The sequence below is a fragment of the Erithacus rubecula genome (genome assembly GCF_903797595.1).
Source record: "Erithacus rubecula genome assembly, chromosome: 19".
Classification (NCBI taxonomy): Eukaryota; Metazoa; Chordata; class Aves; order Passeriformes; family Muscicapidae; genus Erithacus; species Erithacus rubecula.
Genome location: NC_136671.1, coordinates 1479750 through 1501329, shown reverse-complemented (window position 1 = coordinate 1501329; position 21580 = coordinate 1479750). Strand labels below are relative to the sequence as shown.

The following is a 21580-nucleotide window of genomic DNA, read 5'->3' as shown; positions in this document are numbered from 1 at the left end:
GGAGAGGGTGACCGCTGGTGGCCAACAGGAGCAGGGTGGGCACAGAGCTGCTCAGGAGTGGCCAGTGCCTGCTGTCCCCACGTCCCCAGCCCATCCCAGGGATGTGTCAGCAGCGGCCGGGCCGAGGTTGGGGGTGCTCAGCCTCCTTCTTCTGCTTCCATGACTTCTGTGGGACGAGGGACGGGTGGGACCCTGCTCCCGCACGGGAGAGCTGTGGGACCCAGGGCTGTGTGCTGATTGGCTAGGATCTGTGCTCTTGCCTTCTGATTGGCTGGGATTTATGAATCTGGATGCTGACTGGCTGGGATCTCCGGGCCTGGCTGGTGATTGGCTGAACTGTCAGAACCTGCCCACATGTTGAGCTCTGTGTGTGCTGATTGGCTGGGCGGTCTCTGGCTGCTGATTGGTCACTGGTCCCTATGGGCTGACAGGCCGGGCTGTCTGTGAGTGCTGATTGGCTGGATGGCACCTGAGCACTGACTGACTGGGTGGTACCCGAATGCTGGTTGGTCAGATGGATTGGCTGGATCGTATCCGAGTGCTGATTGGTCGGATGGATTGGCTGGATGGTACCCGAGTGCTGGTTGGTCAGATGGATTGGCTGGATGATACCCGAGTGCTGATTGGCTGGTGGTCTGTGCAGACCCAGGTCCAAAGGGCAGGTTTGGGGGGGGTTACATCCCCCCATCCCACCCCTGTCTCCAACCCCCTCCACATCCCAGCTGGGATGGCAGACCTGGCCCTCCCATCCCCTCCCTGCCTGCAGTCCCCCAGCATCCCGCAGGGGTGTTCCCTGTCCTCCAGGGGACCCTCCTGGCACACATTCCCCCAGCCCCAGCCAGTCCCTGGCTCTGGGGGGACATGAAATGAGGGCCCCACCCCAGGGTCTGTCCTGGCATCCCACCCTTGGAGGGGGTGTCTGTGCACCCCAGGGTCTTCCCTTTTCTCCTTCACACCGGAGTGGGGACCTGCTCTGTACCGGGTGGTCCCAACTCCCTTGCCAGGGTCCCGCTCTCTAGTCCTGGGGATCCGATTCTATGCCCAGGTGTTCGTCGCTCTGCCCAGGGGTTTCATGGTCACATCAGGGGGCTCCCCATTCCCTTTCCTCGCCTTGTCCTCGAGGATCCCACTTCCCTGTCTGAAGGTCCCACCCTCTATTCCTGTTGTCCCCCTCGCTGCCCGGAGGGTCCACACTCGTTTCAAGGGTCCTCTACATCCCTCGGGTCCTCCCTCTGTCCTGAGGTGCCCTGCTCCCTTCCCGGGACTCCCATTCTCTATTCCCAGAGATCCTGCTCCCTGCCCGGGGGATGTGCTCTCTCTTGAGGATCACTCTTACTCTCTTCACTCTCTGTTTTCGGGGGTCCCGCTATCTGTCCGTGCTCCCCTCGGGAGCTCTCCACTCCCTTCCCGGTGGTCCTGTTTTCTTCTCCCGGGATCCCGCTGTGCCCCGGAGTCCCCGTTCTCCTGCTGGGGGGAATCCGCTCCTTTCTGGTGCAGCTCCCGCTCCCCACCCGGGCGTGGCACCGGGGCTGCGGCGGCGGCGCGGGGCGGTGCCGGTGCTGGTGCCGGTGCCCGGCCCCGTTGCCGGTGGCGGGGCGGAGCGGCGGCCCCGAGCGCTATAAAGCGGGTGGCAGCGCCGGTGCCGCAGCGAGGGCGGGGGTCACCATGAGCCTGATGCTGGAGACGCTGCTGGGCCCCCCGGGGGGGCTCCGCAAGGAGCCGGGCCGCGCTCCCCCGCGCTCCGCCGCCTCCAGCGGCTTCTACTCGTGGCCAGCCCCGGTGGTCGGGCGGGCGAGGGGCGCGGGGGGCGGCGGCGGCAGCGCGGCCGCGTCCTCCACCGAGAGCCTGGATTCACTGAACGGCGAACCGCGGGCGCGCAACGAGAAGGAGCTGCTGCAGGTGCTGAACGACCGCTTCGCCGGCTACATCGAGCGGGTGCGGGCGCTGGAGCAGCAGAACCGGGCGCTGGCGGCCGAGGCGGCGGCGCTGCGGCAGCAGCAGGCGGGGCGCTCGGCCATGGGCGAGCTGTACGCGCGGGAGCTGCGGGACATGCGGGGCACCGTGCTGCGCCTGGGCAACGAGAAGGGGCAGCTGCGGCTGGAGCGGGCGCGCCTGGCCGAGGACGTGGCGGCGCTGCGGGGAAGGCTGGAGGACGAGGCTCGGCAGCGCTCGGAGCTGGAGGCGGCGGCCCGCGGGCTGGCGCAGCGCTCGGCGCAGGAGGAGCGGGCGCGGGCGCCGCTGGAGGAGCGAGCCCGGGCGCTGCGGGAGGAGGCGGAGCAGCTGCGGAGGCAGCACCGCGCCGAGGTGGGAGCGCTGCTGCGCGGGGCGCGCCCCGAGCTGCCCGCGGAGCCCCCCGCGTCCCTGCGCCCCGGCGTCACTGCCGCGCTCCGCGACCTGCGCGCACAGCTGGAGGGCACGGCAGCCCGCAGCACCCTGCAGGCCGAGGAGTGGTTCCGCGGTGAGTGGGAGGGTGTGGCCGCCAAATGAGCCGGCAGCATCCCCGAACCTCCCCGGGAACACTCCGGGCTGCCGCGCTCCGGGAGGGGCTGGAGCAGAGGGAGCGAGGGTGTCCCGAGGGGTGCGGGGACCCCCCACTCTCTGTGTCGTGTTAGGGTGACACCACTCCGGGAGGTGCAGAGACCCCTCCCACCTCTACTGTACTTTTGGAGGGTGTTGGGATACCGTCGCCCCAGGAGTGTGCAGGAACCCCCCACATATATATAAATATATGTGTAGGTGTCACCCCACCCTAGCAGCCTGCACGGACCTCCCGTATATCCAGCGCCCTGGGAAGGCTTCAGGGTGACCCCATCCCTGCCACCAGACCTCCAGTGCCTGCGGGTGCGCTGCCTGACCCCCACTCTGCCCCGCAGAGAGCTTCGAGGAGGATTCCAGGATCACTGGCTCGGCACCCCGCAAGTTTTTGGGGTGCCGGACCCCCCCTTTTGCTGCAGGGCGTTGTGCAGGTCCCTCTCAGCCGGGGCGAAGCCATGCAGTGCTTGGGGGAGGGGGCGGGACCGCATCCCTGACACGGGGGGGACAGGGAGTGTCCCTTCTTGGGGATAGGGGGTCATTAAGGTCCGGGAGGGGCTCCCAGCCCGAGTCCCCCGGGCTCGGTGCGGTGCAGGGCGGGTCCAGCACCGCGGACAGCGGCGGGTCAGCACCGCGGGCAGCGGCAGCGCCGAGCCAGGGGCGCCCGTCCCGCTGCCCCGGAGCCGCAGCATCGCTGTTCTCCATTCCCGTCCCCTCATTCTGTGCCCCCCCTCGTCCCCTGGGGTGTCCGCAGGGCGCTGCGGCAAAACCCCCCCGCCTTAGGGCAGAGTTGGCATGTCTGGGATGCGGCGGGAGGGGCAGCGCCATGGGGCAGCGCCGCAGCTGAGGAGAGGCGGGGGCTGCAGCAGGGGTCTGAACTGGGTGAAGTCCAGCATGGCAGAAACACCCCCGAGCTCGTCTTGCCCGTCCTCCTTCACTTCCTGGCAGAGATGGAGCCGGTAGGGAAGGCAGAGTGCTCAGGGAGCCCGGGATGGCTCTGCAGAGGACAGAGATGAGTGGCATGGACAGGTTTGAGTTTTCCCAGGGAGGGGAGGCTGCAGCCTCCATCCCCCTGCCCTGCAGCTTCCCTTTTGCGTTGCAGTGAGGCTGGACAAGCTCTCGGAGGTGGCCAAGGTGAACACGGACGCCATGCGCCTGGCCCAGGAGGAGATCTCCGAGTACCGCCGGCAGCTCCAGGCCAAGACCACCGAGCTGGAGGCCCTGAAAGGAACCCAGGAGTCGCTGGAGAGGCAGAGGCAGGACTCAGAGGAGCGCCATCATGCAGATGTCCTGTCCTACCAGGTGCTGTGGTGCAGTGGGCAGCGGCCCAGGCTGGGGAGGGACCATCCAGCTGCTGGGAGGAGCAGCGCTGGTGTTTTGGCTTCAGGGATGTGAAGGAGCTGTGGCAAATACTCAGGGCTGTGTCAGAACTGGCCTTCCCCAGCCCACAGGGATCAGGAACCCAGAGCTTGAGGTGGTGTCTGGGCTGTTGTGTCCCTCAGCACCCCTGGAGCTGTCCCATGGCTCTGTCTGCCACTGAGCTGCCTGTGAGGATGGTCACAAACACCATGGAAATGTGTCCAGGGTTTGGGCCACATCCTGTCCCCCAGATCTGGGAAGTGAGGGCTGCCTTGGTGGCCTTGGAATGAAATGCTGTCTCCAGGGTGGTGCCCCGTCAGTCTCCAGCTGGAGTTCAGTTGCCATTGGACTCACCCAACTCCTAGAAGCATTCCCATACCTTATCCCTGCTGGAGGGAGTGCTGGGAGCTGACTAGGGGCTCAGCTGGAGCAGCTCCTTGCTCGGGGCATGCAGGGCTCCTGCCAGGGCCCCCAAGGCAACTGGACACCCTGGGACCAGCCCTGGCTGTGTCCTCTTCCCTGTGTGTCTGCAGGAGGAGATGGCTGCAGACTCCTCTGTGAGGACACCCTGGTGCTGGAGAACAGGGGACAGTTTAGGGGTGCTTTTGTGTCCCCCTGCTCCTGGGGACTGTGCCATCTGTCCCTCCCCATTAGTGCTCTGTCTGCCAACAGGAAACCATCCAGCAGCTTGACAGCGAGCTGAGGAACACCAAGTGGGAGATGGCAGCTCAGCTCCGGGAGTACCAGGATCTGCTCAATGTCAAAATGGCCCTGGACATCGAAATTGCTGCCTACAGGTACAGGGGGAGCAGGGGAAGGTGTGGGGGGCTCTCAGCCAGGTCTGCTCAAGGTCCCTTGTTAACATCTGGGCTCTTTTGTTTGAGAAATCATCCATCCTCCAAAGCCATGGTGGGCAATGTCCAGATGGATGACCCAGTGGTGTATGGAGGGAAGGGCAAGGAAACCTGCTCATCCCAGGCCACAGGAGCAGGAGGATCATGCAGGATGGGGCAGGGAGGGAGATGGAGCTGCAGAACATTGCTGGCAGCTCCTGCTCATGGGAGGAGATGAGAAACCATCACTGAGTGATGCTCTGGTCTCTCCCTGGCAGAAAGCTCCTGGAAGGGGAGGAGTATCGGCTTGAGACTGGCATTGGGATGCTCTCTTACCCTGAGGTTGTCCCCAAGCCTCCCAGCATCCCCACCAGCATCAAGGTGAAGAGTGAGGAGAAGATCAAGGTGGTGGAAAAATCAGAGAAGGAGACAGTGATTGTGGAGGAGCAGACAGAGGAAATCCAGGTGACCGAGGAGGTCACAGAGGAGGAGGAGGCTGAGAAAGAGACTGAAGAGGAAAAAGCTGAAGAGAAGGAGGAGGAGGGGGAGGAAGAAGAGGAGAAAGCTGAAGAAGAGGGTGAAGAAAAGGCCAAGTCTCCTGCAAAGGAGGAGGCCAAGTCCCCAGAGAAACCTGAATCCCCCTCCAAGGAGGAGGCCAAGTCCCCAGAGAAACCAGAATCCCCCTCCAAGGAGGAGGCCAAGACCCCAGAGAAACCTGAATCCCCTTCCAAGGAGGAGGCCAAGACCCCAGCAGTCAAGCCCCCTGAAAAGCCCTCGACCCCCTCAAAGGAGGGGGCCAAGACCCCAGTTGTGAAATCCCCAGAAAAACCTGCAACCCCCTCAAAGGAGGAGGCCAAGAGCCCGGCTGTGAAGTCCCCAGAGAAAGTCCCGACACCCACAAAGGAGGAAGCCAAGACTCCAGCTGCCAAAACCCCTGAAAAGCCACCAACACCCTCAAAAGAGGAGGCCAAGACCCCGACAGTGAAATCCCCAGAGAAACCCACACCTCCCTCAAAGGATGAGGCCCAGACCCCAACAGTGAAATCCCCAGAGAAACCCACACTTCCCCCAAAAGAGGAGGCCAAGACCCCGACTGTCAAGTCACCAGAGAAACCCCCAGCCCCCTCCAAAGAGGCCAAAAGCCCAGCTGTGAAGTCCCCAGAGCCACCTGCAACTCCCTCAAAAGAGGAAGCCAAACCCCCATCTGTCAAATCCCCAGAGAAGCCCTCAAGCCCCTCAAAGGAGGAGGCCAAGCCCATGGCTGTGAAGTCCCCAGAGAAAGTTAAATCTCCTGTGAAGGAGGAGGCCAAGTCTCCACAGAAGGAAGTGGCCCCAGCCAAGGAGCCAAGCCCTGCTCCCAAGGAGACAAAGGCCAAGGAGGAGCAGCCCAAGGAGGTGAAGGCTCCCTCCAAGCCTGAGGAAGGTAAGAAGGAGGAAGCTCCCAAGAAGGACATCCCGGCCAAGACAGAGGACAAACCCAAAGAGAAGGTGGCTGCTGTGCCAGAGCCTCCAGCTCCACAGGCCAAAGAGACCAAGCCCAGCCCCAAACCTGCCAAAGAGGGAAAAGCTGAGGAAGCTCCAGCAAAACCTCAGGAGGTCAGCAAAGTGGCCACCAAAGAGGCTGAGAAGCCAAAGGCTGAGGAGAAGGCAGAGGAGCCCAAGAAAGAAAAAGTGGAGGAACCAAAGAAGGAAAAGGTGGAGGAGCCCAAGAAGGAAAAGGCAGAAGAGCCAAAGAAGGAAAAGGTGGAGGAGCCCAAGAAAGAAAAAGCAGAGGAAACCAAGAAGGAAAAGGTGGAGGAACCCAAGAAGGAGAAGGCAGAGGAGCCCAAGAAAGTGGAGGAACCCAAAGCTAAAGCAAAACCCAAAGATGAGCCCAAAGCCAGTAAGGAACCCCCCAAAGCTGAGGCTCCCTCCAGCAAGGAGGGCACGGCCCCAGAGGCAGGGAAGAAGTGATGGAAGAGTCCCAGGCGCCAAAGGCACCTCTGGGCACGGGAGCTGCTCTGCTCCCCCTGATGGCTGGGCCCGGGGTGGGACCCCAGGGACCCCCAGGGCCCCCCAGGCCAGGCTTCCCCTTAGCAATAGGCCGTGAGAGCCCCTCGGGTGGGCAACTGCTTCCCTCGCAGAACGTGATATTCGCCGAGCGCCACATTTAAACACTTGAATAACCCAGGAGAAGACGGGGGACCCCAGGGAATACCCCCCCCCTTCTCCTCTAAGTGCATTTATTTAATGTATGTGCAATGGATGGATGAGTGCAATGCAGAGCTGTAGCTGCTTGGGGGGGCTGGCGGGGTCCTGCCCTGCCCTGGGGGGGACAGTCCCTCTGGGCAGAGCTGGGAGAGGCTGGGAGCTGCTGGAATGCTCACAGACACACACGGTGCACCAGGAACCTCAGCCCACTGATCTTTGCTTTCTGTGCAATAACCAAATAAAAGTGCTTACAGAGACACCCTGCCTCTGCTGGTTTGTCCTGGGGAGAAGACAGGGAAGGAAGGTGGGGCTGGGATCTGTCACCCCGGGCTGGGGTGGGTGACATGGGGCTCTCCAGATGGGAAACACACTCCACAGCAGGCATGGAGGATGGAAACAGGGCCAGCCCTGCCATGCTTTCCAAAAGATTTCAGTGGTTTTTCCCCTTCCTTCTTTTTTTAAAGTGTGGCTCCCAAGGGACTAGCAGAGCCTGGTTTAACCCAAGGGCTGCAGCACAGCCTGGCACTGCAGCACTGCACTGAGGGCAGGGGCTGGGGGAGCAGGAAAGGGGCCCTCAGCTCTCCTGGGGGAGAAATCACTCCCAGAGGAGACAGAGAGGCTGGGATGGAGGAGGGACAGTGACCTTGGGAGGGGGGATGGAACCCCAGCTCTGCCAGCCTAGGACCCCCACACAGAGTGCTGCCAGGAAGGGGGCACATCCCAACTCTCTGATGCCAAGCTGGGATATCCCAACCTTCATCCTGCCTCTCCCAGGACCCTGCTCTGCTTCCCTCCAGGCCCAGGGAGTAGAGAAGCCCCCCAGGATGTAGGGATTGTGCCAAGTGGGATGGCAGCCAGCGGGCAAGGACGGGCTGAGGCTGCAGTGCGGGCTCTGGAAAAGGGCTATTTTTAGCCACCTCAGTTTTTAGCCATCTCAGCTCCCCAGACCCTGCGGTGGGGAGGGAAGTCAGGAGGCAGGGAGCATCCCTGGAACAGCTGTCAGAGCCCAGGGATAGGACACAGGGCTTGCTGCAGCCCTCACAGGTCCCTCATCCCAGCCCTCTGCACAGACAAAGCACCCGCACGGTTTTTTTTTAGCTCAGTTTAATCCCTTGGACTACAAAACCTTCAAACAAAACCGAAAATATTGTAAAAGGAGCTGAAATGTCAGGATGGAGATGCTCCTCCCACAGAGTGAGTGAGTCCCATCCCAGAATGATGCCCAGGGCTGCTCAGCGATGGCTGAAGAACCCCTGGGGGTAGTTGAACTTGAAGGGTTTCAGGCGCAGGGGACCCCTGGAAGAGGAGAAGAGGGAGAGGCTGTGACCCACAGGGATCAGGAACATCCCATGGCACCCAGAGAAAAGGCCCAGTTCCTGGGCTACTGCCCAGCTGTGGCTCCATGGAACAGCAATGCCACCCAGAGCCCCTGGCAGCCCCCTCAGCCCCCAGGCAGCTCCCACCTGACCAGGCGCAGACACATCTTCTCCTGGGGGAATTCCTTGGGCCCCTCCACGCTGGGATCATGGGGCTCTGTCTCCAGGTACACGTCCAGCACCATGCACAGGCGCTGAAGCTGGTTGGTGAGCAGCTGGTAGCCAGGTTTGGGGCCCCACAGCTCCTTGTAGTACACATTGACCTCGCTCTCCATGGCCTGGAAAACAGGGAGGAGGTTGGCACAGGCTTGGATCTCTACTCTGCATTCCAACCACCAGCTCACCCCAACATTCCCCTGTTATGGACATAGAACTGCTGGGGACACCCCCAAAAATCCAGTCCCCTCTGCCCCCACCCCACAGTACCCGAATGTTGTCGTCGTTGCTGCTGTTCCTCTCTCCCTTCCAGTTCAGGCACAGGCTGAAGACAGGAGGCAGTGTGGAATAACCAGGGTTCAGTACCACAGCTGCCTGCAGCTTGGCTGAGCAAAGAAAAGGTGTCACTCACACGGCATCCAGCCAGGTGGATTACCCATGAAGACTCCCAGAAGTTGCCCTGGGATGGGGACTGGGAATTCCCAAGGGAAAGAAAGGTGCCTACCTGTTCCCCTCTCTATCAGGGCCATGTAGTAGAGGTGAGTGTCTTCAGCCAAGCCAGCCTCTATCACATCCTTAGTGTAGGGCAGCTCCTGAAAGGAGAAGGAATGATGGCTCCAGTGCCATGTGGGAGCTGGAAGGGAGCTGGTAAGGGGAGGATTCAGCCTCGTGCTCAGCACTTACAGCATAATCTTCATAGGGAATGGCAGTCCACTTCACCAGGCGTGAGACGATTTTGGTCGGGAAGAGCTGCTGGCACTCGCTGGACACGGGCACAACACCGTGCTCTGAAAGCAAGGACAGGGCCTGAGCAGGGCAGGGACACAGCTCTGCCACTGTCCTGCTCCCAGAGGGGCACCTGGGATGATGAGCTCCCTTCAGCAGCTCCATCAGATGCCCAGCAGAGGCCTGGGGTGTGTCCCATGGGATCCTTGGGCTGTGATCCCACAGGATCCCTGGGCTGCTTGACAGGCATACAGCATGCATGGTGTGTAGTTCACCTCCCACCATGTCCCAAATCACTTCCCAGCCATTCCCAAAGAGGTGCTGGGCACTGGAAGGGGCAGAGCCTTTTTCTGCCACCCAAAATAGGGTAGTCCCTTCATTCCTAGAACTCCCAAGGGCAGAGGAAACAACTGAGAGTTCTGAGGGGGCACTGCCACCCATCAAAGGTGCCATCAGCCAGCTGATATGTCCTCTCCTGTGATTCCTGCTGTTCCCCAGTTCAGGCACTGGCTGAAGATGGGCAGCAGCTTGGAATAACTGGAATTCAGGACCACAGCCTGGAGCTTGGCTGAGCAGGGAAGAGATGCTTCCCTGCACGAGGACCGTGCCAGTGCCCCCCTGTCCCCAGGGAAGGGTGGGGAGCCCAGCACTCACCGAGGGATGCAAACTGCTTGTGCAGGGCCAGGCGGGACTGCAGGCGGCTCCGGAGCAGCTTCACCGTCAGCTCCATGTGGCTGGCACTCAGGGAATTGTCAGCAGCCACCGTGTGCTGTGGGCAGGAGGGATGTCAGGCCAGCAGCCACATGCCCACAGGGACAGGCACCCATCATTCAGTGTCACTATAAGGGCTCAGACTATCATGGGTGTGACATGAAATATGTCAGCATGACCCCACACACAGATCCAGCCCAGCTCAGCCTGTCCCAGCCGTGGTTTGGGAACAGCTGGTGCCAGCAGAGGGACAGGGCAGGAGCTCAAACCTCAGCCCAGTGTTGTGGGGGACAGGGGAGGGGGTTGTGCCATGCCTGAGGCTGATCCTTGGGGAAATGCAGGCCGCCCAGCTTCTGCACCCACACGTAGGGGTGACCCAGCTCTGTCACGTAGTCACTCAGGGTCAGGATGCTGTGGGGACAATGAGAAAGGGTCACATCAAGCCAGGGAGGATTTGCTGTGCCTTTGGAGAAAGGAACTAATGGCAATAGACTGGGTGACACTCACCCCACTTTATCAAACTGGAACTGGTTGGCTGGGTTGGGCGTTTTCCTGCCGTGGTCCCCTGGATAGAGGCAGTTGAGGAGGGAGTCAGGGGAGAGCAGGTCCCTGGCAGAAAGAGGGGAGAGGTCAGTCAGCAGCAGTCTGGGCTCTTCACTCCTCCATAAACAGGCTTCAAACCCAGAGAAGGGGGTTATGAGCTTCATGAATTCAAGACCAGAATTACTTTCCCCTAACTGCACTCCAAAAGGAGAGCTGTCTCCTCCCTGCCTGGAAGAAGATGGTAATCACAGGGCACAGCTCCTGCTCTTCCAGGAAGCTGTTCCCTCCAGTGCCAGAAAATTCCTCATGTCTGACTGTACTCACAGGGCTGACCAAGCACAATAGGCTGTAGGATTTGGGGCCTGGCTCAAGGCACAGCCTCCCTGGTTTGGGGTAACACAGCCAAGTGCACCAGGAGGGAAGGAACGCCCTGCACAGGATCTCCAGCTCCTGTCACAGAGGGTTTGGGGTGTCTGCAGCAAGAATAGGATGAGGAGGCTGCAGATGAGACAGGCTGGGAGAGAGCATTTGCTCCCAGGCAAGCCCAGAGCAGCTTCTCCCATCTCCCTCTTCCTCAGGCACCTCTTGTCCCAAGGGAGAGCCACCAGAGAGCTGGCAGCTGGCAGGAAGCTCCGTGGGCAGGCTCCCAAAGCTGCCACTTCAGCTTTTTCTCACACCAATCAGGCTCCAGCAGGCTCTGGGGAGCACAGGGACAGGCAGCTGCATCTCTGGAGCTCAGAACAAGGTGACCCCAGGAGGAGTCAGGTGAGCTGCCAGGCTCTGCCTGTGGGAGGAAGGCTGAATGTGTCAGCAGGAGAGGCTTTCCCCTAGCTCCTGACAGCTCTAGCACTGCTGAGAGGTTCCCAAACTCCCTGACTATGGTTTGTCACGGTAGAGGAGAGGGGGAGGAAGCTTCTTGGGCTGTGCTGGTCTCCCAGACCCACCAGGGCAAAGGGGTCACTGCCTGATGAGCTCTGGGCTGTGGAGAGCTCCTGGATCCCATGGAATCATTGCCTGATGAGATCCAGGCTCTGCAGGGCTCCCAAACCCCAGGGAGTCACTGCCCAATGACCACCAGGCTCTGCAGGGCTTCCAGACCCCAGGGAGTCACTGCCCAATGACCACCAGGCTCTGCAGGGCTCCCAGACCCCAGGGAGTCACTGCCCAATAACCTCCAGGCTTGCTGCCCACGGGGCTCTCCTCACCCAGCACTGATGGCCGTGGTCATCTCCACAGCAGTGGTCACCTTGGCTTTCACTGTCATGATGTTGAGGTTCATCAGGTAGTGGAAGGTCAGGTGAAGCATGTTCTCATCTGCACACACAGAAGGGGTGACACTGGTGCCTGCTCCAGCTCAGAGAAATACTTCCACACTCTCAGCTCCCCTCAGGTCCCCAGGGTGCTGCTGTCACAGCCCAGAGCCCCCCTCCCTCACCTTTGCACTTCAGGTCCAGGGTGACAGACAAGGGGTGTCGCTTCAGCATCTCCTTGCGTTTGTCGTCCAGCTGCACGCCCAGGGTGGGTCTGCGCCGCTTCTGGGGAGTCAAAGCAGCTCTCAGAGCCTTCTCCTGCTCCTCACCAGCCCAGGCACCTTCCCAGCCCACAGCTCTCCCCCTCCAGTACAGTTCCACAATTCCCCAGCACCACTGCTGCCCTGGGGTGGGAGCAGAACTGGAAAGCCTCACTCAGCTCCAGTTTCTGTCATTCCTTCAGCTCCAAAGAATGTTTCCACTCCTAGGAAACAAAGCCAAGGACCTGCTGGCTCAAAAGCTTTCCCACTGCAAGAGGCAGAACCTAGAAACACTGAATCCTTTAGGCTGGAAAAGCTCTCTGAGAGCATCAACTCCAACCACTCCTGCAGTGTTGCCAAGGCTACTATTGACCCACATCCCCATGTGCAACAACCCCACAGCTGTTAAATTCCTTCAGGGATGGGGACTCCCCCACTGCCCCAGGCAGCTGTGCCAGGCTGGAGAGCCCTTTCTGTGAAGGAATTTTCCCAATATCCTCCTCTGGCAAACTCTTATTTTCTCTCCTCCTGTCCCTGTTCCCTGTTCCCAGAGCCCGACCTCCCCCGGCTGTCCCCTCCTGTCAGGGAGTTGTGCAGAGCCACAAGGGCCCCCTGAGCTTCCTTTGCTCCAGGCTGAGCCCCTTTCCAGCTCCCTCAGCCCCTCCTGGGGCTCCAGACCCTTCCCCAGCTCTGTTCCCTTCTCTGGACACATGAGGCCCTTCCCCTTACCCTTCCCCACAGAACAGCCCCATACACCTGGCTCTGCTGCTGGGTGCTGGGAGTGGAGACCCAGAGCCCCCTTGCTCTGGGAGCAAGCAGCCCCTCCAGCATCCAGCAGGAATTATCTGTAGGACAAACACCTCCTCTAAGGAGTGCTGAACCAGCCCTGGTGCAGAGAATGCTTTTGGCACAGGATGGACACAGTCCCTGTTGGACACCAGTTCCCTGCCCTCAGGCTATTTATACAAAGTGGAGCAGCTCCAGCTGGAGAGCTGCAGGGCGGGATGGGACACGAGAGGAGCAGCTTTGTACCCTGCCTGCTCCTGCATTTGGGACACCAACTGGAAATGGCAGCTCCCTCCTCCCAAGAAAGGCTGGGATTTGACATCACTGCACTTCCACACATACTCCCAGCATGCACAGGCAGTTCCCAGCTCTCCCAGTACCTCCCCCAGTGCAGTGCTGGGAGAGGACCCAGAGGGGGACTGTCCCTTACCGTGGTTTGCTCCTCCTCTGCGTCGGAATCACTCTCATCATCTGTGCAGAGAGAGGGCTGTCAGCAGGGACCAGCCAGGGCTCAGCTCTTCCACCACCGGCACTACCACCAGGGCTTTTTCCAAGTCCATGGCTCCCCCTGACACCCCTCTCCCAAACAAAGCAGGGTCCCAGGAGCTGCAGATACACAGGAACGAGTCCCCAGGGCAGCACCACAACTCACCCTGCGAGTCCTCAGGTGGCTTATAAAGGGCCTTGGCTTCCTCCACGCTCCCTTCAATGGCCACCACCAGCTTTTTATCTGCAGAGGAGACAGGAAAACCGAGTTAGGAAACCCACTCCTGCTGCAAAGGCTGTAGGCAGAGCAGCCTTGCCCCAAAAGCTCCTGGTTCATGGTGAAGGAAGCTCCAGCAAAGGCCAGTGGGAAAAGCAGCTGTCTGGAAGGTTCTGGGAGGCCACCACTGGGCTGATCTCCTCGGCAGGATGAGGTCAGAGGATGAAAAACACTGGGTTTTCAGGGACCCTCCCTGGAAACCATAAGGGCCAAATATTTATTAAGAGCCAAGAGAAGTGGGGGTCTGGCTGGGACAAGCAGGGATCAAGGAGTGGCTGCAGATGCAGCTGGGACCTGGTGTGGCCAAGCACCACTGTGTCCTTCCATGCTCCTCTGGCACTGAGAGAAACAGGTGATACCACAGCCCTCACCACACAGGAAGTGTGCACAGGCCAGTGGGATTCCTGACCTATTCCAGGAAATCCCTGCCAACTCAGGGAGGCTCCAGAAATCCCCTCAAAATACAAAGCTTACAGAGGGGATGAAGGTTTCTGGGTGAGCTTTGGGAATGGCCTCTACAAGGCCTGGGGTCTGCACCACCCACAAGTGGCACAAGGCAGGGGGTGACAGCTCTGGGGAAGCTGTGACAGCACTGAGCCAGCTCACAGGCTGCAAGGACATCCCTGCTGACCTTGGGATGGGGGGAAGGGGTGGGAAGGGAGCTTCCCAAGCACTTCTTCCAGCGAGGCAGCTGAGCAAACAAGGTTTCAAATGCTGCTGCCTCACTGCACCCTGGGGCCACCCCACTGCTCTGTGCTCAGCAGAATCTGACAGCAGAGCAGACAGCAGGGAAAGACCCCCAAAAAGGGGTGATTCCTGCAGGCAGGAGTGCAATTTGGCCCCTGGGGGCACTGCCCCCTCAGTGCTCACCACAGGCCTGTCCGTAGGCACTGGCTTGGACGAAGAGGACGTAGAGAGGCGGCGGGAGGTGCCGGGCGGTCTCGTACTGCTTGTGAGCCTGGTCAAAGGGCATGAACAGGTACTCCTGGACAGGCAGGGAGGCCTGGGCAATGACAGAGAGAGCCTTCATCACTGGGAAGGGAACAGCTCATCCTCCTCACCCTGAGAGAGCAGGAGATGAAGCTGGCACAGTGGTGTGGTGCAGGGTTAAACATGGAGAGCCCCAGGGAAGGGCTGGCAGCTGTCTCTGCTGGGAAAGTTTTGGATCTGGAAATAACCCAGTTCCTTCTCCTGTTCTTCTCTCCCAAGGCAGTCACAGGGGGCTGGAACTGTGTGGGGCTCTCCAGGGAAGGGTCCATTTAGCAGCTCCTGCAGCTGCAGCTCTGCAGGAACTGCCGCATAAATAAAAAAATGAGACTCTGAGGGGTCTCAGATCTGCCTCTCGTCCTCCCTGAGTGGGAATGAAATATCTCCAAAGCCAAACCAGCCCAGGAGCTGCCCCTGGGAGTGTGACCTCCTGCAGGGCTCAGGTACCTGCATGATGCTGTTGAGTCGAGGCTGGAGGCTGCTCAGATATTCCTTCTTCACCTCAATCTCCTTCAGGATCTTCTCCTTGCTGGTCAGACACTCCTTGTACTTCTCTGCCAGCCTAGGAGTGGGAATTCTGTCACTGCCACGCACCACAGCTTTAAATCTGCTGGGGTCCACCTGGATGATGAGCCCCAGCATTCCTGCCCTGACAGAAGGAACCAGGAGAGCTCAGACATGGGGCAAACACAGAGCTCCTAACACCAAGGGCAAGTGGAGGCAGGAACGAACTGACTGGAGATGGAAAACAAACAAGGAAAAGGGGAAGCTCAGCCTTGTGCTGTGCTCCATGGAGGGGCAGTAACTCCTCAGGAGATCTGCTCCCACATCAGCTCTGCTGCCAGCAGACCCCTCCAAGCTCCCTAAGAGGATTGGCACTTCATACCCCCAGAGTCACTTCATGTCACACTGCCAAGGGTTAATAGAGAAAGCCCAGGAAAATGCAAGCCCACCAAACACTCTGAGCCCTGGATCCACTTGTGTTTAGGCAGAACACACCAAACCTCCTTATTGCTGCAAGCCCTTTCCCAGTAGGAGCAGGGAAGACTTATATGGAAGTGATTTGCCCAGGACAAGGAGCCTCCAAGGGGCAACAGACCTGATGTTGCAGAACTTGGATTATGTTTCCAAGCAAAACTGCATTTGTGGGGTCAATGCACATCCCAACAGGCTGCTACGCAAGTTTTGGCCTCCACTAATCACACACCTTCCCAAAACAGAGCCACTGAAATCCTTGCACACCACTTCAAAGGCATCTCACAAAAGGTGGAGAAGAATCCAAAGCCAATCCAATGGGGGTGCACAGCTAAAAACACCAACATAAATTATGGATGACTGTTGACAACCCCAACAGCATCAGAAAATGCTCAAAGCACCACTGGCATCTGCTCTTGAGCAGATGAACAGGCCATATCCCACCTCAGCAGTGGTGGGAGATGGACAGAGACATTCCAGACACCACAGAGTGAAGAATTCCAAGGTTTCCCAGCAATTTAATGTGCAGCTGAGGGTCTACTTGAGGTTTGCAATCATCATTTTTAAGCACAACCCTCAGAGTTCTGCAGGCTGAACACTCCTCTGCTTGTGCTACAGGCAGAACCAGCTGGAGGATCCTGGCTGTGCCTTCCACCAGGCAAAAGCAGCCAGGTTTTAGGGGAAGGATCTGGGAAAAGGGAAGAATGAAGGGCTGGAGGCACCCAGTACCTCTCACTGTCTGCTCTGCTGAGCTGCCCTCAGGCAGCACCAATCAGCATGTTCCAGCTGATCTTTCCAGAAGCTGTTCTTGGACACTGCCTGCCTGTTATCCAAACACAGGAATGCTGTGCCATGTTTGTTTTTCCCAGGGGGCAAGAGTCAGGGAGCAGCAGATCCCTGGGACAGTGGTGACGTCAGCAGCAGGACAGGGGGCTGTCCCAGCTCCACACCATGGCATGGAACAGCAGCAGCTCCTGCCAGGATGGGCTCCCTTTGCTCCTTGGATCATCAGGCAGGGACACAGAACTCCCTAACCTATGGAACAAGGATCCCAACTCTGCACAGAGGGACTCTCCAAGCCATACAATAAATGCCTGCTCCACACTGATCCAAGAGGGTGTGAAAAACTTCACCCCTACATCTGCTCTCCCAGCAGCTCTGGGTGTCTGGAGCTGGAAGATGGAGTGGGGACAGCCAGAACTGCAGGTGTCTGCCCAGACTCCTGGAGCTGGAAGATGGAGTGGGGACAGCCAGAACTGCAGGTATCTGCCCAGACTCCTGGAGCTGGAAGATGGAGTGGGGACAGCCAGATCTGCAGGTATCTGCCCAGACTCCTGGAGCTGGAAGATGGAGTGGGGACAGCCAGAGCTGCAGGGCTCTGCCCAGACTCCTGGAGCTGGAAGATGGAGTGGGGACAGCCAGATCTGCAGGTATCTGCCCAGACTCCTGGAGCTGGAAGATGGAGTGGGGACAGCCAGAGCTGCAGGGCTCTGCCCAGACTCCTGGAGCTGGAAGATGGAGTGGGGACAGCCAGATCTGCAGGGCTGTGCCCAGACTCCTGGAGCTGGAAGATGGAGTGGGGACAGCCAGAGCTGCAGGGCTCTGCCCAGGACCCACCTCTTGCGCTGCTCCAGCTCCCAGTCCAGGCGGGCCAGGGTCTGCTGGTGGGGCTCTGTCAGGGTGATGGCAGGACGGCTGATTTCAGGGGGAGCCTCTTTGTAGAACTCCTCCAGGCTCACCAGCTCAATCTCCTCGTGTTTGGATCTGCCAGGACACATGGATCAGACCAGGGAGAAGTGTGAAGTGCTCAATGTGTCCCACAGGAGAGTGTCCCACTGGTGCTTCCTGCTTCTGCTACCGAGCCACCAAAATCAGTCAGCTGAACTTGTTTGTTCCTCCACTGTCTGTGTCTAAAGGGGCTTCAGGAGAGCTGGAAAGTAACTTTGGACAAAATCCTGGAGTGACAGGGGAAGTGGCTTCCAATGGACAGATGGCAGGATTAGATGGGATATTGGGATGGAATTGTTCCCTGGGAGGGTGGGGAGGCCCTGGGACAGGGTGCCCAAAGAAGCTGATCCCTGAATGTGTCCCAGGTCAGGTTGGACAGGGCTTGGAGCAGCCTGGGATAGTGGAAGGTGTCCCTGCCCATGGCAGGGGGTGGCACAGAATGAAGTTTAAGGTTCTTTACCACCTGAACCTTCCATGATTACACAGCACCTGGAGCACCCACTCTGCTCCCCCAGCAAATTCAGGGAATGTGGAAAGAGCTCCCAAACACAGGAATCATCATCCATCCCAGACACACCACTGACCCCTGTGCTCCCTGGCCACACTCACTTGAACTCCAGGCACTTGGTGATCTCTTTCTGCAGGTGCATCACTTCGTAGAGCAGGTTCTGGAGCTGCAGGTGATAAGCATCCACCTTCTGCTTTGCCTGAAACATGGTCAGAGCAGGGATGGAGCAGGAAAGACACCCTGAGCAACCAACACCCTGTCACTGCAGCAGGCTGGGACAACAGGTTTTAGGGTATGCAACAATCTTTTGGGGCAAGAATGACATTTTTAAGGACTTGAAAAGCAAAAGATTGTGACATGAGACTGATCCTGCACATTTCAAAGCCAAGGCACAGGACAGGGCTCATTTGTTGGGGCACATACACTCTAAGAACTCTGGGTATGGAGCTTCCAGGCCAACTGTCCATCCATTTATACACCTGCACAACACTAGACCCTCGAGAAAGAGTTTCTGACCTCCCATTAGACTTGAGACAAAAGCAGAGACTGCTCCTCCTTCTCCTTCCCACCCAGCAGGAGTTTATCAGGATCAGAGCTTCCCAACAAACCCTCAGCTCTAACCCCACGACCTGGCTGAGGTGAAACTCCTCACACCACGCACACAGAGCAGGCAGGACCTAAACCCCTAAAGCCCAAGCTGCATTCCTCACTGCAGCCCCTCCTGGCACCTCGTGGGTCTGGTCCCTGCCCTTCTTCAGGCGGATGTGAGCCAGGCGGTTCAGCTTCTTCAGGGTCATGAAGTGCACACAGCTCTGCACGCGCCGCTCGTCGATCTCCACGGCCTGGGGGGCACAAGAGAGGGCTTGCAAGCAGGAGGGATGGCTGGCACCACCTCTGCAGCCAATTCCTGACACAAAAGGGGCTCCACACTTTGCTACAGAGCCATATTTATGTCACTGGGGCTTCTGAGGGAGCCTCCCACTGCCAGGTCACAGGGCACTACTGGGAATAACTAACTGGGAGAGGGTCCAGGCTCCTCAAAGAAGCACTCCAGTCATTTTCCTCAGCAGGAAACAGAGATGGAACAGAGATGGCTTAGCCTGAAGCATCTCTTGGGGGCTTAGCCTGAAGCACCTGATGGGTCTCAGGAGCCTGGGACAAAGGAAGGCTATTCTATTTCCAGAGCTAAATCCCTGCCCCAGGAGGCCAAGACAAGGGAAACTGTTCCATTTCCAGAGCTCAATTCCTTGCCTCAGCAGGCCAGGACAAGGAAAGCTGCTCCATTTCCAGAGCTCAATTCCCACCCCAGCAGCCCAGGACAAGGAAAGCTGCTGCATTTCCAGAGCTCAATTCCCACTCAAGCAGCCTGGGACAAGGAAAACTGTTTAATTTCCAGAGCTCAATTCCCACCCCAGCAGCCCAGGACAAGGAAAGCTGCTCCATTTCCAGGGCCTCAGTTCCTGCCCCAGCAGCCTGGCAGAGGGAGGCTGCTCCATTTCCCTGACTCTGCTCAGGAGACATCACAGCTCCTACTGCCTTTCCTCTGGGATTAATAAGGAAACACCAAATAACAGACACGTTACACCACTGATGGAGACCCCTCCTCACATTTTCCTTGATGCCTCGGCTCTTCAGCTCCTGGATCTCTGCCATGAGTCTCTGCAGCTCCTGGCAGGTCTCCCTGTAGAGCTCATAGTCCTTGATGGGGTCACGCAGATCCACCTCGCTCTCCTCACTGTAGTACCTGGCATCCTGCCAAGGCAAAAACACCTCCCGTGGATCATCCTTCCCCTGGAAAGGGCTCTGGGGGACAAGCTGCCATTTCTGCCTCTGCCCATGAGTCCCATGGCTTTACACAAGGAGAAGACTTAGCTTCAACAATCCCAAACCCACCAGTCACTAGAACACCTGGAAAATTCAGGCTGTCTTTAATCATTATAAATTTGAATTGACACCGTTGGGGTGTCCTGTGCAGGTCAGGAGTTGGATTGGAGGATCCTTGTGGATCCCTTCCAACTCAGGATATTCCATGGTCTACATGACCACAGAGGATAAACCAGAAAGGTGACTGTGATTCCTCCACCCCACTCCCCACTCTGGCTGATCCTACACTATCCTGCTGCTCACGGGAGGGTTTGAAGGCACCATGCAAATCCCTGAGGGATCTTCCAGCTTTGTGCTCACTCTCCAGAGGAGTGTTTGTGTCTCCTGAAAGAGATGGAAGCAGGTTTAGGAATTCACAGCAGGAGTTTAAGAGGCATTGGAAGCTGGAGGAACTGGGTCTCACAATTCATGGAATTCCAGAATGGTTTGGGTGGGAAGGGACTTTAAAGCCCATCCAGTCCCATGGGCAGGGACATCTTCCCCTATCCCAGTTTTCTCCAAGTCTCATCCAACCTGGCCTTGGACACTGCCAGGATGGGGCAGCCACAGCTTCTCTGGGCATCGTTTTCCAGCACAGAGGGGTGTGGAGGGTCCCTGGGCAGGGCTGTACCTGGTCCGTGTCGCCCTTGCCCCGCTTGCCCTCGGCTGGGCCCCCGTCCGTGCGGATCACCTTGGGCTTCCTCTTCTTGCTGGACTCGGAGGACATGGCTCTGCAGGGCTGGGGAGGGAGCACAGGGGAGTCCGTGGGGGCCAAACCTGCCTGGACTGGGGCTCTCCCAGGCCGTGTCCCCTGTGCCTCCCTGCATCCCGCAGCTCCCACCCCCTCCAGCCCCGCCAACCCGGCGGGCCCGGGATCTCTGCCCAGAGCCCCCCGGGACCCCTCAGTGCCACTGAGCTCCCTTGGGACCCGACTCCGAGCGTTCAATCCCTCGGGGGCTCCACTGCCCCTGAGCCACCGGACTCCAGCACATCGGATTGTGGCTTCTGCTTCACCAGAGCCCCCCCAGACACACAGACCCGGGACCCTCTCTCCTCCAGAGCCCTCAGAATCCGGCACATCGGGCCCAGAACCCTTCATTCCTTCAGAGCCCCCAGACCCCAGCACGGCGCCTTCGCCCCTCCAGACCAGCACCCTCCACTTCCACTGAGCCCCTAGCACACCAGGCCACGGACCTCCCGCCCCTCCGGAGCGTTCCCAGCCCAGGGGGCCCAGGGCCGCCCCCTCCATCTCCCATCCCGGGGGTCCCGCTTCGCCCCCCGCTCTCACTGTACCCTCGCCTCCGCGCCTCCCGGAAGTGACGTCACGGAACAATGGAGCGCGGCACGGAGCGACGGCGAGAGGCTGCGAGTGCTACAGGCGCCCCCTAGCGGATCTGGCATACTGGAGGACCCGCAATGCAATGCTGGGGGCGTGGCTTCGGCAGATGGGCGTGGTTTCTGCTACGGGGCGTGGCTTAATCAAGCGGCCCATTCACAAACCCGGGGACAAGGAGGGGGAAGAGCGGCCCTGGGGCTGAGACCCTCACATTGGGGGCACTGGGGGATTCTTGGTGCAGAAGGGCACCTACAGGAATATGGGGAGCTTGGATAGGGGTCCCAGAAGCACTGATGGGTGTCCATGGGCTTGGGATGGGGTCCCTGATGGCACTGGGGCTTAGAATGGGATCCCCAGTGGGGTGGGGGGCACACAGACGCTTGGGAGGGGCACAGGATGGAGTCATCAATGATGGTGGGAGGGCTTGTGGAGGGCATTGAGATGGGGTCCCAATAGCACTGGGAAGATCTGTGGGCTCAAAAAGGGATGGGAAGAGGTCCCCAGTGGCACAGGGAGCATCCATAGCCTTGGAGGGTCATGGGATGGTGTCTACTTTAGCACTGTGGGGTTTCAGGGGCTTGGGATGAGGTTCCTAATGGGCCTGGGGGTATCCATGGGCTGGGTTGCGCCTTGGCTTGGGGTGCCCAGTGGTACTGAGTGTAATCTGTGAGCTTGAGAGGTGCATGGAATGGGTCCCT

The 21580-nt window shown here is 59.2% G+C and overlaps 2 protein-coding genes across 8 annotated transcripts; one reads left to right on the top strand and one right to left on the bottom strand.

Annotated features, from left to right (window-relative positions):
- The first annotated feature begins 1348 nt into the window (after positions 1-1348).
- On the top strand, positions 1349-7173 carry NEFH (neurofilament heavy chain). Of its 4 annotated transcripts, none has more exons than XM_079322988.1 (5): positions 1349-2458; positions 3635-3834; positions 4564-4688; positions 5003-5420; positions 5463-7173. In XM_079322988.1, the coding sequence occupies exons 1-5, from the start codon at positions 1666-1668 to the stop codon at positions 6675-6677; spliced, it is 2751 nt and encodes a 916-aa protein (XP_079179114.1). In that variant the 5' UTR covers positions 1349-1665; the 3' UTR covers positions 6678-7173. The 4 variants fall into 4 exon arrangements, with proteins under 4 accessions (XP_079179114.1, XP_079179116.1, XP_079179115.1 ...); XM_079322990.1 differs by having other exon boundaries at positions 5003-6419; positions 6522-7173; XM_079322989.1 differs by having other exon boundaries at positions 5003-6467; positions 6540-7173.
- An 834-nt stretch (positions 7174-8007) lies between these two features.
- On the bottom strand, positions 8008-20953 carry THOC5 (THO complex subunit 5; the record flags this gene model as incomplete). 4 transcript variants are annotated; one of them, XM_079322751.1, is made up of 21 exons in its annotated part: positions 8008-8210; positions 8378-8568; positions 8717-8832; positions 8952-9039; positions 9131-9234; positions 9827-9941; positions 10198-10294; positions 10391-10492; positions 11632-11740; positions 11862-11961; positions 13153-13193; positions 13375-13452; positions 14356-14488; positions 14920-15034; positions 17065-17211; positions 17785-17882; positions 18412-18525; positions 19292-19435; positions 19811-19891; positions 20178-20285; positions 20840-20952. In XM_079322751.1, 21 exons carry the CDS (start codon positions 20945-20947, stop codon positions 8147-8149), a joined length of 2253 nt encoding a protein of 750 aa, XP_079178877.1. In that variant the 3' UTR covers positions 8008-8146. The 4 variants fall into 4 exon arrangements, with proteins under 4 accessions (XP_079178877.1, XP_079178878.1, XP_079178879.1 ...); XM_079322752.1 differs by lacking the exon at positions 19811-19891 and having other exon boundaries at positions 20840-20951; XM_079322753.1 differs by lacking the exon at positions 19811-19891 and having other exon boundaries at positions 20238-20285; positions 20840-20947.
- Between the last annotated feature and the right edge of the window lie 627 nt (positions 20954-21580).

Bases quoted from the DNA above. Each gene is read 5' to 3' on its own strand.
- NEFH (XM_079322987.1), top strand. From the start codon at position 1,666: ATGAGCCTGATGCTGGAGACGCTGCTGGGCCCCCCGGGGGGGCTCCGC. The intron at 3,835-4,563 runs GTGCTGTGGTGC...GTCTGCCAACAG, and splicing joins CAGATGTCCTGTCCTACCAG to GAAACCATCCAGCAGCTTGA. The intron at 4,689-5,002 runs GTACAGGGGGAG...TCTCCCTGGCAG, and splicing joins ATCGAAATTGCTGCCTACAG to AAAGCTCCTGGAAGGGGAGG.